This window comes from Euwallacea fornicatus, chromosome 11 (genome assembly GCF_040115645.1).
Source record: "Euwallacea fornicatus isolate EFF26 chromosome 11, ASM4011564v1, whole genome shotgun sequence".
Classification (NCBI taxonomy): domain Eukaryota; kingdom Metazoa; phylum Arthropoda; class Insecta; order Coleoptera; family Curculionidae; genus Euwallacea; species Euwallacea fornicatus.
Window position 1 is genome coordinate 1,112,131 of NC_089551.1, and position 14,527 is coordinate 1,126,657.

The 14,527-nt window shown below is 40.1% G+C and overlaps 4 protein-coding genes across 5 annotated transcripts; 2 read left to right on the forward strand and 2 right to left on the reverse strand.

Moving 5' to 3' along the window:
• Window positions 1-915: 915 nt before the first annotated feature.
• CarT (Carcinine transporter) lies at window positions 916-3,689 on the reverse strand. The gene is made up of 7 exons (XM_066287981.1): window positions 3,153-3,689; window positions 2,723-3,096; window positions 2,405-2,663; window positions 1,719-2,351; window positions 1,487-1,668; window positions 1,257-1,435; window positions 916-1,202 (listed from the first exon to the last, which is right to left on the reverse strand). Exons 2-7 carry the CDS (start codon window positions 3,089-3,091, stop codon window positions 1,028-1,030), a joined length of 1,797 nt encoding a protein of 598 aa, XP_066144078.1. The 5' UTR covers window positions 3,092-3,096; window positions 3,153-3,689; the 3' UTR covers window positions 916-1,027.
• A 148-nt stretch (window positions 3,690-3,837) lies between these two features.
• On the reverse strand, window positions 3,838-14,330 carry polo (Serine/threonine-protein kinase polo). Its single transcript, XM_066287982.1, has 5 exons — window positions 14,105-14,330; window positions 12,827-13,449; window positions 12,411-12,771; window positions 4,358-4,795; window positions 3,838-4,302 (listed from the first exon to the last, which is right to left on the reverse strand). The coding sequence occupies exons 1-5, from the start codon at window positions 14,192-14,194 to the stop codon at window positions 4,114-4,116; spliced, it is 1,701 nt and encodes a 566-aa protein (XP_066144079.1). The 5' UTR covers window positions 14,195-14,330; the 3' UTR covers window positions 3,838-4,113.
• Amacr (Alpha-methylacyl-CoA racemase) lies at window positions 5,380-8,088 on the forward strand. 2 transcript variants are annotated; one of them, XM_066287984.1, is made up of 3 exons: window positions 5,380-5,668; window positions 6,668-6,880; window positions 6,997-8,088. In XM_066287984.1, the coding sequence occupies exons 2-3, from the start codon at window positions 6,773-6,775 to the stop codon at window positions 8,011-8,013; spliced, it is 1,125 nt and encodes a 374-aa protein (XP_066144081.1). In that variant the 5' UTR covers window positions 5,380-5,668; window positions 6,668-6,772; the 3' UTR covers window positions 8,014-8,088. The 2 variants fall into 2 exon arrangements, with proteins under 2 accessions (XP_066144081.1, XP_066144080.1); XM_066287983.1 differs by having other exon boundaries at window positions 5,380-5,640.
• On the forward strand, window positions 8,291-11,038 carry LOC136342306 (uncharacterized). The gene is made up of 2 exons (XM_066287979.1): window positions 8,291-9,313; window positions 9,436-11,038. Exons 1-2 carry the CDS (start codon window positions 8,420-8,422, stop codon window positions 10,417-10,419), a joined length of 1,878 nt encoding a protein of 625 aa, XP_066144076.1. The 5' UTR covers window positions 8,291-8,419; the 3' UTR covers window positions 10,420-11,038.
• Window positions 14,331-14,527: the final 197 nt, after the last annotated feature.

Below are 14,527 nucleotides of genomic sequence, written 5' to 3' on the forward strand. Positions count from 1 at the left end.
TAAAAAAATCACAGAAACACACACTGAACAGGTGTTTAGACTGTGATTAACAAGGAATTTCGCGAAATAGAGTTGACACGCTTGAATATTTCGTCGTTAGATGGCGCCACAAGGTGCGATCGGAAAAACAAAATAATTGAATCAATAAAAAAATCACAGAAACAAAAACTGAACAGGTGTTTAGACTGTGATTAACAAGGAATTTCGCGAAATAGAGTTGACACGCTTGAATATTTCGTCGTTAGATGGCGCCACAAGGTGCGATCGGAAAAACAAAATAATTGAATCAATAAAAAAATCACAGAAACAAAAACTGAACAGGTGTTTAGACTGTGATTAACAAGGAATTTCGCGAAATAGAGTTGACACGCTTGAATATTTCGTCGTTAGATGGCGCCACAAGATGCGATCGGAAAAACATAAAATATTTGAATTAATTAAAAAATCACAGAAACACACACTGAACAGGTGTTTAGACTGTGATTAACAAGGAATTTCGCGAAATAGAGTTGACACGCTTGAATATTTCGTCGTTAGATGGCGCCACAAGATACGATCGGAAAAACAAAATAATGGAATCAATAAAAAAATTACAGAAACAAAAACTGAACAGGTGTTTAGACTGTGATTAACAAGGAATTTCGCGAAATAGAGTTGACACGCTTGAATATTTCGTCGTTAGATGGCGCCACAAGATGCGATCGGAAAAACATAAAATATTTGAATTAATTAAAAAATCACAGAAACAAAAACTGAACAGGTGTTTAGACTGTGATTAATAAAAATTTGCGCGAAACAGCATTGACACACTTGAACATTTTGTCGTTAGATGGCGCCACGAGTTGAGATAAAAAGTAATCAATGTATAAGTCTTCCTAACATAAATATTAACGTTTGGACTATAATTGAAATAAATTTATATCAAACTGTTTAATGTTAAAAAAAAATTATAACATAAATAAACATATATATTTATTTTTTCTAACCAATAAGGCTTTAGCTACTCTTACTAACGAACTAAGTATTACTAAAACCAATAGGTCATAGTCATTGTTCCATCAGCAGTTTTCTGCGTATCCATAACACTTTGTTGTCTCACAAGTTTTTTCATTGAAAGTCGGCGACCTTCTTCCGGGCTACAGTCTAATGGCGTATCCTCAGTCGGAACGGGTATCATTTCTAAATCATCCCTCGATGAACGCCTATAAATGATTGATATAATAAGTTGCTATTTGATATTAATGGTTCCTTCTTACGGTTTGGGGATGCATTGAACACAATCCTCCCAGCAGAAATGTTTCCCAAACTCCTCTCCTTCTGCCAATGTTTGCGGTAAGCGATGATGAAGAGTTTCGGGAAGTCTTAGTCCGCACAATCCTCCAAACACTGAGATAACTCCCATGATGATTATTGGTAGAACTAGAATTTCTGATCCCTGAAATATTATTGCTATTTCATGGGTTCATTGTTTCATGTTTTTAATTACCAGATAAGTTATAAAAGGGATGATAATCAGCCCCATCCCTGCTATATACGCGGATGCACCAATGCCAAGTCCTCGGATTGCTGTCGGGTATAATTCGCCAGCGAATGGGTAAATAATGAAAAACGAGGCTGAAATTGTAGATTTTGATAAAAGGAACAGGATCATTGTGGCGATTTCATTTCCTAAAAAAACACTTTAACTAAGCTTCCTTACTGGATTAAATATTAACTACTTTTGGGTATCAACACCGTTGCGATACAGCTACACCCGCTAAGAATCATCGTCAAGCACAAGGGCCACCTCCGGCCCCATTTTTCAATTAAAAACCACGCAGCTACATAACTAGGTATCTCCACCGCAGATGAAAGCAGGAAGCTGAGATATTGATTGCTCCCTAACGACGGCCCATAATAACTCAGTCCCACGTAAACCATGTTGTTGGCGAACCAATTAAGAGTAATCAAAACTGTTTTTAACCGCATATTTGGGGTAGAGCACAAGTCTAACAACCCAAAATGCTTGTTTGCTCTTTCTTCCTCGCTGCAACTCCTCTTGTTGGTCATCCTCTGCTTGAGCTGCTGTTTAAAACTGGCTGGGATTTCCTTGTTGTTGGTCTTGGCCAGAGACTCTAATACAGCAGAAGCTTCTTCGAATTTGCCTTTGGCCAACAGCCATCGCGGACTCTCTGGAAGGTAAAACCAATAGAGGTAATATAGGATGAAGGGGAGAGAGGTGGAGAGGGAGAGATAGACCCAATCGCGGATGAGGTAAGTGATGCCGGCCAACATCATGAGGCCTACAGTGTAGAAGAGACAGGTCAGGACTGTGATGAAAGATCGGTAGTTTGGCCCCACTAACTCCAAAGCTGAAATGTTGCTATAGATTGTTTCAATATACTTTGTAGTGAAGATTAATTACATATAATAAAGGGAATTTGGTAGATGGCCGGTATGGTCAGTCCCACGACAAGTCTGCTACCGGCCCACCACCAGAAATCGGGCGCTAAAGCAGTCATAAGACCCCCAATAATCAGGGTGGTGAGGCACAGAAAGAAGGTCTTCTTACGGCCTATCCGGTCATTAAGAAATCCAAAGAAATACACCCCAATTGGGCCTCCAATGTTGAGCGCTACCAGTCCCAACGTCGGATAAATGTCCTTGTCGCACACCAAATCGAACTACGGAGTTAAGTTGTCTTTGTTGATGCCTACTCTGCCCAGGCTAAGGTAGTACCCACGTCAATGACGACACTAGAGTGAACTGTCGTCGTATCATACTCAAAGCCGTCCTTGCAGCTCTCCACGGGCCAAAAAGTTTGATTTGTTTCATCCAAATACTCAAAGTCCTCGGTGTAATTCACAGAGTATCTGAGGCAGCTTGAAAAGGTCCCGTTTATCCTGGGGATGGAGAGGTTCTTGCGGTGGTCAGTGGTCAAATTGGCAAGTTGCGGCACTAAGCACCAGTGCTCTGGGGTGTCAGTCATGAATAATTGATTGAAGGCGCAAAACCCGCAAGGAAAACAAGCGGGCAGGCATATAAGCCAGAGCATCTGCTTCTGGTACTTGCCGAATTCTCCGATTTGGGGCAAGACGTCATCCAGGTCCATTTAGTCTGATCAGGGAATATGATGAGGGAAGCTGCGCTAATGAGCTAAAAACGGAACTTACCTCGATCACTGTTATTCACAATGCTCAAAAAAGGGTTTGTTGTGCATTTGATCATGGTATTAGGGGAATCTCTTGTGGAGTTTCGCGCATTATATTTTAGTCTAAAGTAGAAGAAGCATTTGAGTTCAATCCAATTATTACGGCTTTCCCATGGCTTCAATAATAGATGGTATTAGTTGCGGGTATTGTTAACCGAGCGCTATACAGGGTGCCTTTTTGCTATCTCCGTAAAGGGCGTGAGCTGCAAGACCGCTTAAAAGGGGAAGAAATTCCATTTTTTGAAGCTTTTAGTGTTCGGTAGATGGCGTTGTACAGTCGTTTATGATTATCGAAATTCCCCAAAAGTATAAAATTGATAATAATTTTCAATTTAAAATATTGGTACCTGTTTTGGTTAGTTCCTTCTTCTCTGCACGAAAAGCTCATTATCCTCTCTCTCCCGAGACGCTATTTGGTGTTCGAGGTATCAGTACTAACTTACTTTTTTTTCTTTTAATACGACCCTGGAGTTCTACGTGTACCCAAGATTCCAGGCTGCACGTAGAACGCACAGGGACATGGGCATTATGGCGAAGTTAATCAAAAGTGTCTTATGCAATGTGCGCTCCCCATGTGCTCTGGATCCTGCCACAGCCCAGAACGTCATAAACAGACGAAGGTTGTCACGAGGACGTTAAAGACAATGTAAAAATATATAACTTTATTGAAGAGCAGAAAATATTTATATTAAAATAACCATAAAGAATTGTTTAAACGGCAGGATCAACTGCTAGTGTTCAGAGCTCGCTGGTCCTGAATATAAAAATTACACCGAGATCACTCATTAAAAAAAAAAACAGGACAAAAGACTACATAAATGAAAATACGACAGTGTCACCTAATTAACATCGTTTTTTGGTGGTAAGGCCGAACTCAACACCTTTCAAATTGCTCAATAAACCTGATCGGTTGAAATTGCTCGCTATTCATTACTTACAATCAGCGAGATTTTATCGTAAGCATAATGCATTTTCTCATAAAGGCTGCTCAGACAACCCTGTTGCTCTAAAGTGGTAAACCTGAAGGTGTGGAAGGACTTTGCTTCGTCGATGTAAGTCACTGCGGCCATCAGCGGACACAAAATCATTTTCGTGTGATCTCCGAAATTAATCTGGAAAAAGCTCGCTGTCGATGCTCAACGAGGCAGAGAAACCGGCAGATCTTACCTGTACAATGCCGCTGTTCAGCTGCATCAACACCCCCGACGTGGATCGACACCACTGGTCCAGATAGGGGGTTCTCGACATGCAATCGATCTCTTTGGCGACGGCCGCCCCAGTCTTGATCAAGTGCTCCTTCATGTATCGATGGAAGTACGAAAGCAGCTTGATCTTCTTCTCGTACTGTTTAGAGTAGTTCTCTACGGTCATATATGCCTCGTCGCCGTTTTTGTCGACGTATTGAACGTTAATTCCGTTCGCCAACATGATCAGTCTCGTGGAGTCGTTGAACATCACTCCCACGCTCTCGTCAGACAACTCGTAGCCGAAGCCGTATTTGTCCGAGTAGTCCACCCACTTGGACACCCAAATGGTCGGCTGGGCGTCCGGATCCGTCATCTCCACATATACCTTTTCGTGCAGGGTCGGTTTGCTCTTTATAAACTACCGAAGAGAAATTGCAGCTGAAGTTAAAGAAACTTCCATTTTTAACGAGTAGAAGAGAACGGCGCATCCGCCACACTTTAAACATTCATGTAAACAAACCGAGCACGTGGTCCTCAGGTTGGTGAGCGCTGATTGGTCGGTTGTGCCGTCCGAACGACCGATATTCCACAAATGCGGGGACATTTCACATGGTCGAACTTGTTTCTTTTTGAATGGAGAGCGTTTATTGCAAGCATTACGAGGTCGGTGGGAATTTAGCTGATAATACCCTTTTGGTGCCCTAGGCCGTACTTTTAGTAGTCGCTGAGTATTATAAATGATTAAAAGTACTTAAAAACATAATTTTTTTTTAGTGTAATAACGGCCTGACTACGGTCCTGTTTAATACTTTCATCTCGAGCAGATCACGTGAACGCGGCGCATGCATTTGTCTACATGGACATTTTATCGCGGCAAGACGAACTGTAATTGAGTCAAAACACCGAAAGAAGAAAAACAAGGATAGTAAATGTTAGCACCTAGTCTGGCGCGATGAGTTCACGCTGCGGGATCACGGGAAGTCTTTACACCACAATTCCTCAGAGATGCGCAGTAAAATCGCAACCGAAAACGCCTATTTCCCTGCGTAATGAATAAATGCGCAAACGCACACAGCTCAGCGATCTTTGGTCGCAATAATAAACAAACAATGATGAATTTTAATAAACGTTGTTAATTAAAGGGCAATGTAGCATGCCTGTGCGGAATAATTATACGCGAGCAAAAATAGAACGCTTTTATCGAACTTCTCCATAGTACAACAGTAGAAATTAGGGTCGAAGTGAGATACAAAGCTTTTTCGTGTAAGTGTAAGAGGAGAATCTTCGGCTGGTAAACGAACTAGTGCTCAGTTTAACAATGCCCTTAAGTGCTAGACCTGAAGGACAAAACCCATAGACGTACCGCGGCACGAAGGCCCATGGCTGCGTCTATGAAATGTGGAAATGAGTCATTGCGGCAGGTCCCAGAAAAAAGGGTCCGAAATGAACACGCATGCGAGAACAGTGGTTCCAAACGTTGCTTAATGGTGGAAGATGGTTAATCTCTGAGGAAGATGGATTTTACTTGGGACACCTATAGGTACCTGAATAAATTCTTGATAGAGAACAAATAAAAAAATACGGATTTATTAGGACCCTTTCACTAAAAAAAATGCATCGTGCGGCTCTAAATTGTTCGATTCAATTTGGCGCTCATATTTCTGGTTAAAAAAAGGAATGGAAAGATGAATAAAAACAACCAAAGACTGTGAGCGCAAAATCGAAAACAAACCAATTTCCTACGAATAAACACGTTTTTTCATTGTTTACTATTTAACCGAGTTTGTATTGAATTTTTTCACCAAATGTATACCTGTTTTTGTGAAAAACTAACCGATAATCGTGAATTGCAAACATCGTTGTATGTAGTTTTGAAAGACCCCCAATTTGAGGTATCACTTCACCCATATTTCAGATAAAAATCGGCCATTTTGTGCTAGCTGTGACGTAACATTTAAAAATTTAATAAACGCCAAATGCAGCATTTTTCGTCTTATTTTAATGCTGCTTTAGAATTAAAATAATAACAATTTGTTGAAAAGTAAACAGGGGTGCGCGCGCACGGTATGCGAAAGGCACATTGAAATTTACGCCCGATAAAATATTTTATTAATTTTCGACGTATTGAACCACCAGCCATTGGGCTGCAAGACATTTATTTCTGCCTTTTAGGCGAGACCTGCCGTGATGACTCGTTCCTGCTTTCTGGACGTGAATGGCCCATTGGTCCTCTATTGAATCGCTGCAGTCACGATGGCTTAGCGAAAAGTAAATTATACTTAAATTCCAGGTTCGAAAAAGGAGTTTGTGGGAAATCCCATCCGTAAATTAACCCTCGTCCGGGGATGATCGGCGCCAGACTCTAGACATTCCGAACAGATGGTGGTGCCTTGAAATGGCTTTGAAAGGGATACGAGTGATAGAATTCGCCGGTTTAGCTCCCGCGCCCTTTTGCGGCATGATCTTGTCCGATTTCGGAGCCTCCGTTATAAGGATCGATAAAGTAAGCCGAAGAATCGATATTGTAACGCAAAATACAATCGGTGTGTGCGTCTAATGTAGTCTAAACCATTTTTACAATAACACTCAAAATTTCCAACATTTTGCTTTTATTTTCAGGAATCATCAAACTCCAACCTGGACTGCCTCGGAAACGGCAAAAAGTCCCTCTGTCTGAACCTAAAATCCCCACAAGCGGTGGAGATAGTTCATAAACTCATTAAAACCACAGATGTCTCGATCGAGCCCTATAGGGCTGGTGTCATGGAGAAACTGGGCCTCGGCCCTGAGGTTCTACTCAAAATCAACCCTAGATTGATTTACGCGAGATTAAGTGGTTATGGTCACTCAGGGCCTTATTCGCACAAAGCCGGACACGACATCAACTATTTAGCTTTATCTGGTTTGCTTTCCCTATTCGGGAGAAAAGAGGAGAAGCCGATGTTCCCCGTGAACTTATTGGCGGACTTCGGGGGAGGAGGGCTGATGTGCGCTTTGGGGATCCTCTTAGGGCTTTTAGAAAGAGAAAAATCGGGTAAAGGACAAGTGGTTGATGCTAATATGGTGCAGGGCACCGCCTATCTGGGAAGTTTCCTCTATAAATCGCAATATTTGCCCATATGGGGCAACCCCAGAGGAGAAAACGTCTTAGATTCTGGAGCGCCTTTCTACGAAGTTTACGAGACGAAAGACCACAAATATATTGCGGTGGGAGCCTTGGAAAGCAATTTCTACCTCGACTTGTTAAAAGGGTTGGGACTGACTGAAGAAGAGGCTCCACAGTACGATTTGGAGGAGAATAAAGTCAAGTTCGAGCGGAAATTTTTAGAAAAAACTCGAGATGAATGGTGTAAAATATTTGATAATTTGGACGCCTGCATAACACCGGTTTTAGAATTGGAAGAAGCTCCTTTACATCCCCATAATAAAGCCCAAAAGACGTTTAAGGAGGGCGCGCCAAAGGCGGCACCTAACTTGAGCCGGACTCCAGCCGAAAGCACGTCGAGTGGCAGACCGAAAATTGGGGAAAACACCGTTGAAATTCTCGAAAGTATCGGTTATAGCGGAAGTGATATAGTTCGGCTTAAAGATAATGGTGTAGTATACTATGACACTGCAAAAAAATCTAAATTGTAAAAATTTACTCGGAAATAGGGGCTATTTTGTTTGATGGAAAATTTACAACAAATATAATAAAAAGTTGGAAATCTCTAGCGGATTTCAATTTCTCTTAAATACTTAACCTTAATGAAAATACGGACACAAAGCAAAATTTTACATACTCTACATTACGTCACACCAACCCTACTCGTATCGTCAGCTGGAGAATGCCCACAGTCGACACTAACAACAGGCGCCTGCGCATCTAACGCCAACCTAAACAAACATGACCGCTGACAGCCATTTTTTTAACCTTGTTATTGTTTACAAACTCATGAAATAGCATGAATTATAATCCCCAACTTTTCACTTGAAACTATCAAAAATTCCCAGAATCTAACGTTCGAAACTTCACACCAGTGTCTGGATCTGAATCTCGGATATGGAAAACCATGCAGGTGAAAATAGCCTCGAAAAAATGGAAAGTAGCGAGGAATCCGATTCGGAAGATGAAGACCAGTCTTATATTAGAACGCGCCGGGGTGTAATTCAAGTGTGCAAATCAAAAACCGAAAAGAAACCCGACAGACTGAACGGCGAATATTCATATCAAAATACCATTAAACAAAGAGTGATTGGCCAGCCATGCATTGACTGCAGAATGGAGTGTGACCTCAGAGTCGCAGAGAGATTCCGACAGGACAATTACCTCACTTTTTGGGGTAAATTAAAAAGCTGGGAAGATCGCAGAAGCCACTTACGGCGGCTGGTGCAGATCCTCCGAGTCCCACACCCCAAAAATGAAACCAGAAAAAAGTTTCTGCGGAAATACTATCTCGAGATGGAGGATGGGTACACTTTAGTTTGCAAGACAATGTTTTTCAACACACTCGCCATTAGTGCCAAATTTGTTGAGACCACTTTACAAAAGTATCCAGAAAATGTCTTAGATGAGACCAAGGTCAAACTTATTAACTGTCCCACCAACAGCACACCCAAGAATCTTGAATCAAACACACCTTCCCGAACTTATATTAAAAAGGAGAAAGAAGTAGAACCAATGGTCAAACCAAAAGAGGAAATTCCCACCGAAGGGCAGCTATTAGTTGATGCAAATAAGGAAGACATTAAGCCCCCTTGTGAATGCTCAGAACAATGTGGGCAGAAGATACCTGAAGAGGCAAGACTTAAGATTTACGAACACTTTTGGACCAAACTCCAGTCATGGGAAGAAAGGAAGTTGTTTGTCATTAATACAATTGAAAAGGATAGATATACCTCTATAAGAATGTTTGTTTTGCCTGTGAAGGATGCAGGGCATATTAACGTTTGTCAGGTAAGAGATGTAAGAGTAAGACTCAAAAATCACTTGCTTAGCTTTAGTTAACACTCGGCTAACAACTAATTATGTATCATTTCTCAATTCCAACCTAATAAATATCTTTTTTTCAATTTCAGGAAATGTATCTCAACACTTTAGCCCTTTCTGAAAAAGCTATTGATCTCCTCCTGCCCATAACCGAACCTCTTACTCCTAAACCATTGAAACGTCAACATTCCCCTGAGTTTTATCCGACGCCACATCAATTTACCCAAAATCACCACACCAAAGACAAAAGAAGTTCTGCCAAAGATTTGCTGCCGCCCCCTTTGAAACCCCCCTGCAACTGTCCTCTGCACTGCAGATTAAAGTTGACTGAAGACGTGCGCCAGCAAATTCATCGAGAATACTGGAATCTCCCCGTTCAAGTGGACCAAAAGCACTTTATTCTTTCGACGATTCAAGTGCAAAAAAGCTTTGAGATTAAGCAATTCATGTTGCCTTGTCTGTATGACTCAATAATGGTCTGCAAAGAAATGTATTTGAACACTTTGAGCATCTCTGAAGAGTTCCTTTTGAGTACAGTTCGGAATATCAACCATGATGGAAGCATTAGGGAAGAACCAAACGAAGGTAACTACATGCATTCTGGTATTTCCAGTAATGGCAAGACTGGAGGGGAAAGCAGCGAGGTGAGTTGTATTAACTCGACGGCCAGCCAGGTTAAAGAAGACGTGCGGCATTCCACTAAAACTGAAGTTAAGAGGGTGAAAAAGCAGCGTCGCAGCAAAAAAATGGGCCCTCCTTGTCCTACCTCTTGTCGTTTGCAATGCAGCACCAAGTTTACAGAAGAAAACCGCAAAGAACTCCACGACCAGTTTTGGTACTCCATGGACTGGCAGGTGCGGAAGAAGTTTGTAATGGACACGGTGGAAGAGTTTCCCATAAAGAATCGATCGATTCCGGGAAGGTTAACTAAAAGGAATTTTAGCAGGATATATCGGCTTCCGCTGAAGGAGGAGAAGGTGACTGTGTGTCAGAAGATGTACTTCAACACACTTTCTATATGCAGCAAGTTTGTTTCTACGGTTCATATTTGGGCTTCCCAAGTTAAATGGTAAAACTCTTTTAGGAGTGTTGGGCCTGCTTCACTTTATAATTCGGTAGACAATTGGGTCTAGAGACATGGAAAGCGCCCTACGTATTTTGACCAATAGGATTAAATAAATTTTAGATATCTTTTGTTTAATTTGTAACGGTAAAATTTACCTTTTTACCGCAATACTGTATCTTCCAATTTTTACTACTGCCAATTAGAATAATTATGTTTGACTGAGCATTCTTCCCCCTTTTATGGGTTTTTATCAAAGTTTTAATTGTAGAAACTAACCGATATTCATAGTAACTAAACCATTATTATACAATAACTGCGTGCTGAACTGCAGAGGGAAATAATTTCCTTTATTGCGATTGGTTCAGAATAATATTATTGTTCTAAATTCATTTTACAACCCTTAATTTAGTTTTCTAGTATTATTTTTCTATGTTTAGTAATTAGTAAATGATTAATGAGCCAGGACAGAACAAGTAGTTGATCACGTAATCTCATTGTAAAGACGCAGTGTAACCAATTTTAGATATACTGTAATAGTCATTATATTTTTTAAAGAAAATTTTGATTCATTGTTGACACAAATTAATATCAAGTTATAGAAGGACACTATACTATTTAATTTTTTATGTTCGAAAGTACTTTTATACTAGCGTAGAAATAAACCTCTTTATTAGAAGAAAGTTGTTTTTTTACACGTTTTACGATTGAACTTCCCACCAAATCCCATGTGAAAACAAGAAAATCGTTATTGACATGAAAGCCAGCGAGTTCGGGGCACAACACGTCAAATTGCGCGAAATAGATGATTCGTATGCACGTACATATTAAAATTAATTTTATTTTAACTGTAAGTAACTTCGTACTCAACCATAGATATTTACGCATTGACAAATATTCGTGGAGCAGTTTACTGTTTCCCCATAAATCTCCGAGATCGGAGAGGCTCGGCGAACGACGCACATCTTCGGATATTTCGCGACCAATAGCAATACATCCTGATTCGGCACAGCTGGGTGGACGTACACATATCAATTGGCCCGATACGTTTATTTTTAATATTTAGCTTTAAAATATGCATCTTCGGAAAAAAAAGGGAAATCGGCTATTTCCACATTTTTTTAAATGAGATTTTCTCATTTTTGGACTGCACTCCACTGGCCTCCCACGTTTTAACGTTTGAAAATATTAGCCCCCCATGGGATGGTTCATAATGAGATTGGTCGTACATTCCAGAACAAGATCGTTTTTATGGAAGGTATGGCAAACCATTAGAATAAAAAAGGGAGACAGTTACAGAATAAGTTAAATTAGGAAAAGGGCCTATTTTAATGATCATTAAGAATACACTTTAGAACTAGATTTGTTTGTCATGGCGTCTGAAATATTTTGGAAAATTCTATTCAGGGAAAACCAACCTTGTAACTGTTCCTTCACAGATCCCAATGGAGGGCATAAAAATTTCCACCACTCTGTATAGAGTAAATGAAAAACATGCAAAAAGGACTTTCACAATGTTTTTAGATCGACTCTATACATGGTATTGGCTGAATACTAGGATCTCCGTCGTATCTTAGTTATTTTTACGTTGAGAAATTTGTTCTTTAACGGTTTTAGTTGACGCTCTTCAGTAGCACATATAGGTTTGCTCCGTTGACTAACTTATTAATTTAGCATTTACATATTGCTAAAACTGAGTTTTGTCAGCACAAAAACTTGGAAAGGGTCGAAAAAACAGAAAAAACTAGCACTTGTCGGCCTGAGTCAATGCGAGATTTTAAACGTTAAAAAAATATTTTAATAGATCCCTTCAAATGAATGACTAAGTGAAGTAAACTTATTTACAGCAGTGTGAGACATCTATGTTACTCTTCAAAGATAACATGAAAACAATTGCCAATATCTGTCATTACATACACCTATATGTAAGAATTCCATGGATAGAGGCAGATTCAAAAACATCACGAATCGATACTTGAAAATAACCCAAAATTGAATTACCTTGGCCAGGAGCGCCTTCAGCACCTTCATATTCGTAATGCCGTCGAAACTCGAGGCGGGGACAGAAAGACCAGCAGAAATGGAGTTCTGCCTGTTAGGATGTAGTGAGGGGACAGCTGCGTTGTTCTTGTTCGGAATTTCAGTGAGAGGGCCCCTCCTAGGGCTGCGGGTATTCGTCAGATCTATATTATCGAATCTAGGCGCCATCGTCAGGCAACTGAGTGGTAAAGAGGCAGGACAGTAGCCGTGTACCAGAAACTCGTGTTTGGCTAATTGATCGATACTCGGTCGTCTTGTGGGATCGGATTGAAGCATTCTGGTTATCATATGTTTGGCTGAAGGGCACAAAGTGCTGGCTACCCTGAATTTCGAGAATATAAATATTATCTCTCTAACTTAGACGTATCTATACTTGCCTGTATTCGCAGTTCCTAATTCTGGCATAAGTCTCCTTCAGGGTGCTGGTTTCAAATGGTGGTTTTCCCACGAGTAAAGTATACATAATGCACCCTACAGACCAAATATCTACCTCATAGGAATGTCCCTTTTTATTTAAAATTTCAGGCGCTATGTAGTTAGGAGTACCGCACAAAGTTTTTTTTCTCTCCCCTTCATACTGAATTTTTGCCGCCAATCCAAAATCTCCAATCTTCACTTGTAGGTCATCATTTAAAAATAAGTTACCCAGTTTCAAGTCCCTATGTATTATGTTATGGTGGTGCAAGTAGCTCACTCCACTTATTATCTGATTCATATAGAACCTAGTTTCTGGTGCGGTCAGAGCCTTTCTTCGTTTGTGCAGTTCCATCATCGAGCGTCTTTTGCACAGCTCCAGCACTATGTAGACATTATAATTGTCTTCGAAAAAATTGTGGAAGCCAACAATGTTTTTGTGGTTCACACTGGCATGTATGTGGATCTCCTGGGTCATTTTTTCTTTTTGGTTTTGCTTAGCCATTAGTTTTTTTGAAACGATTTTGCCCGCATAGGACTGCATGTTGTTGGAGTTGATTATTTCATAACATTTGGCAAAACCTCCCTGGAAAGAAATAAAAGCTTTTTGTAGGTTTTTATACACTTCACCATAAAGAGTATCACGAAAGAAGAGGGTCTTTAACTAGTCAATGTAAAGTTTATTGTTCAATTAAGTAAGATTACTCTTGTCACACTCTGTATATATCTAACCTTAAAAGAGGCTCAACAATAATCTAACAAAATCTAACGATTCACTACAAGTGAAGAAACTTAACATATCTTAGCTCTGTATTCTCTGTAGATTTGCAACCCAAAGTTAAATCTAGGTGGGGCCTAAATTCAGACTTCCACTATCAATTTCGGTCTGTAGAATTGTGAATTTAAGTCATGCTTAGATCAAGTTTCACTTGTGAAATTATGGAGAAAGGGGTTAATAAAATTTCATAGTTTATATGTCTCATCAAGGTCGATCTCTTCATGTGAAGCAGGCTTAAGAGCAAACTTCTAAACTACAAGAAATTTTCAAAGTTTATTAACATCCTAGAATATGGATAAAACTTGCATGCTTTTGCAATCTCATGTGGAAGATAGATACCACAAACCATCACTGTTTGGCGTCTTAAACCTCAGGTGCCAAAGAATAATCATTAACACTCTAATAATTTCTCATATATCCAGCAGAAGGGTTTTATGGGTTGTCTATAAATTACCAGCCTCACCTTGCCAAAAAACCGTCCCTTTTTGTAGTTGATCTTTTTCGTGGGATCATAGATTATATCCGGGATCGTCGAGTCATCTTCATGAGACATTTTGAGGTTTTTTAGAACACAGTTTTCACTCACGAAATACAAGAAAAAAACGTAGTAATTTGCAATTATTTGGTTTTTTCGAGGTCCCAGACCGATCGGGATCCGTCCACAAGACAAACCGACTGGTTTAAGCTGCTGGTTATCAGATTGATATGAAAATTCAAAAGTTCGAACTCTGATTGGTGGAAATGAAACGGCTTTTATACGAATTACAGTTTTCTCCGTGTGCACGAGCACGGTTTGAGGTATCGCTCATAGATAGCGCAGCAGACGATGGCGAAATTTATTTCTATGTGGTTGGAGCGAATTTCGATTTAGAAGTCAAAAAGCAAC

Bases quoted from the DNA above. Each gene is read 5' to 3' on its own strand.
- CarT (XM_066287981.1), bottom strand. From the start codon at position 3,091: ATGGACCTGGATGACGTCTTGCCCCAAATCGGAGAATTCGGCAAGTAC. The intron at 2,664-2,722 runs GTGGGTACTACC...TTAACTCCGTAG, and splicing joins ACTCTAGTGTCGTCATTGAC to TTCGATTTGGTGTGCGACAA. The intron at 2,352-2,404 runs GTAATTAATCTT...GCAACATTTCAG, and splicing joins CCAAATTCCCTTTATTATAT to CTTTGGAGTTAGTGGGGCCA.
- Amacr (XM_066287984.1), top strand. From the start codon at position 6,773: ATGGCTTTGAAAGGGATACGAGTGATAGAATTCGCCGGTTTAGCTCCC. The intron at 6,881-6,996 runs GTAAGCCGAAGA...TTTTATTTTCAG, and splicing joins CCGTTATAAGGATCGATAAA to GAATCATCAAACTCCAACCT.
- LOC136342306 (XM_066287979.1), top strand. From the start codon at position 8,420: ATGGAAAACCATGCAGGTGAAAATAGCCTCGAAAAAATGGAAAGTAGC. The intron at 9,314-9,435 runs GTAAGAGATGTA...TTTCAATTTCAG, and splicing joins GGCATATTAACGTTTGTCAG to GAAATGTATCTCAACACTTT.
- polo (XM_066287982.1), bottom strand. From the start codon at position 14,194: ATGTCTCATGAAGATGACTCGACGATCCCGGATATAATCTATGATCCC. The intron at 13,450-14,104 runs GTGAGGCTGGTA...ATTTCTTTCCAG, and splicing joins AGGGACGGTTTTTTGGCAAG to GGAGGTTTTGCCAAATGTTA. The intron at 12,772-12,826 runs GCAAGTATAGAT...CTCGAAATTCAG, and splicing joins ATTAGGAACTGCGAATACAG to GGTAGCCAGCACTTTGTGCC.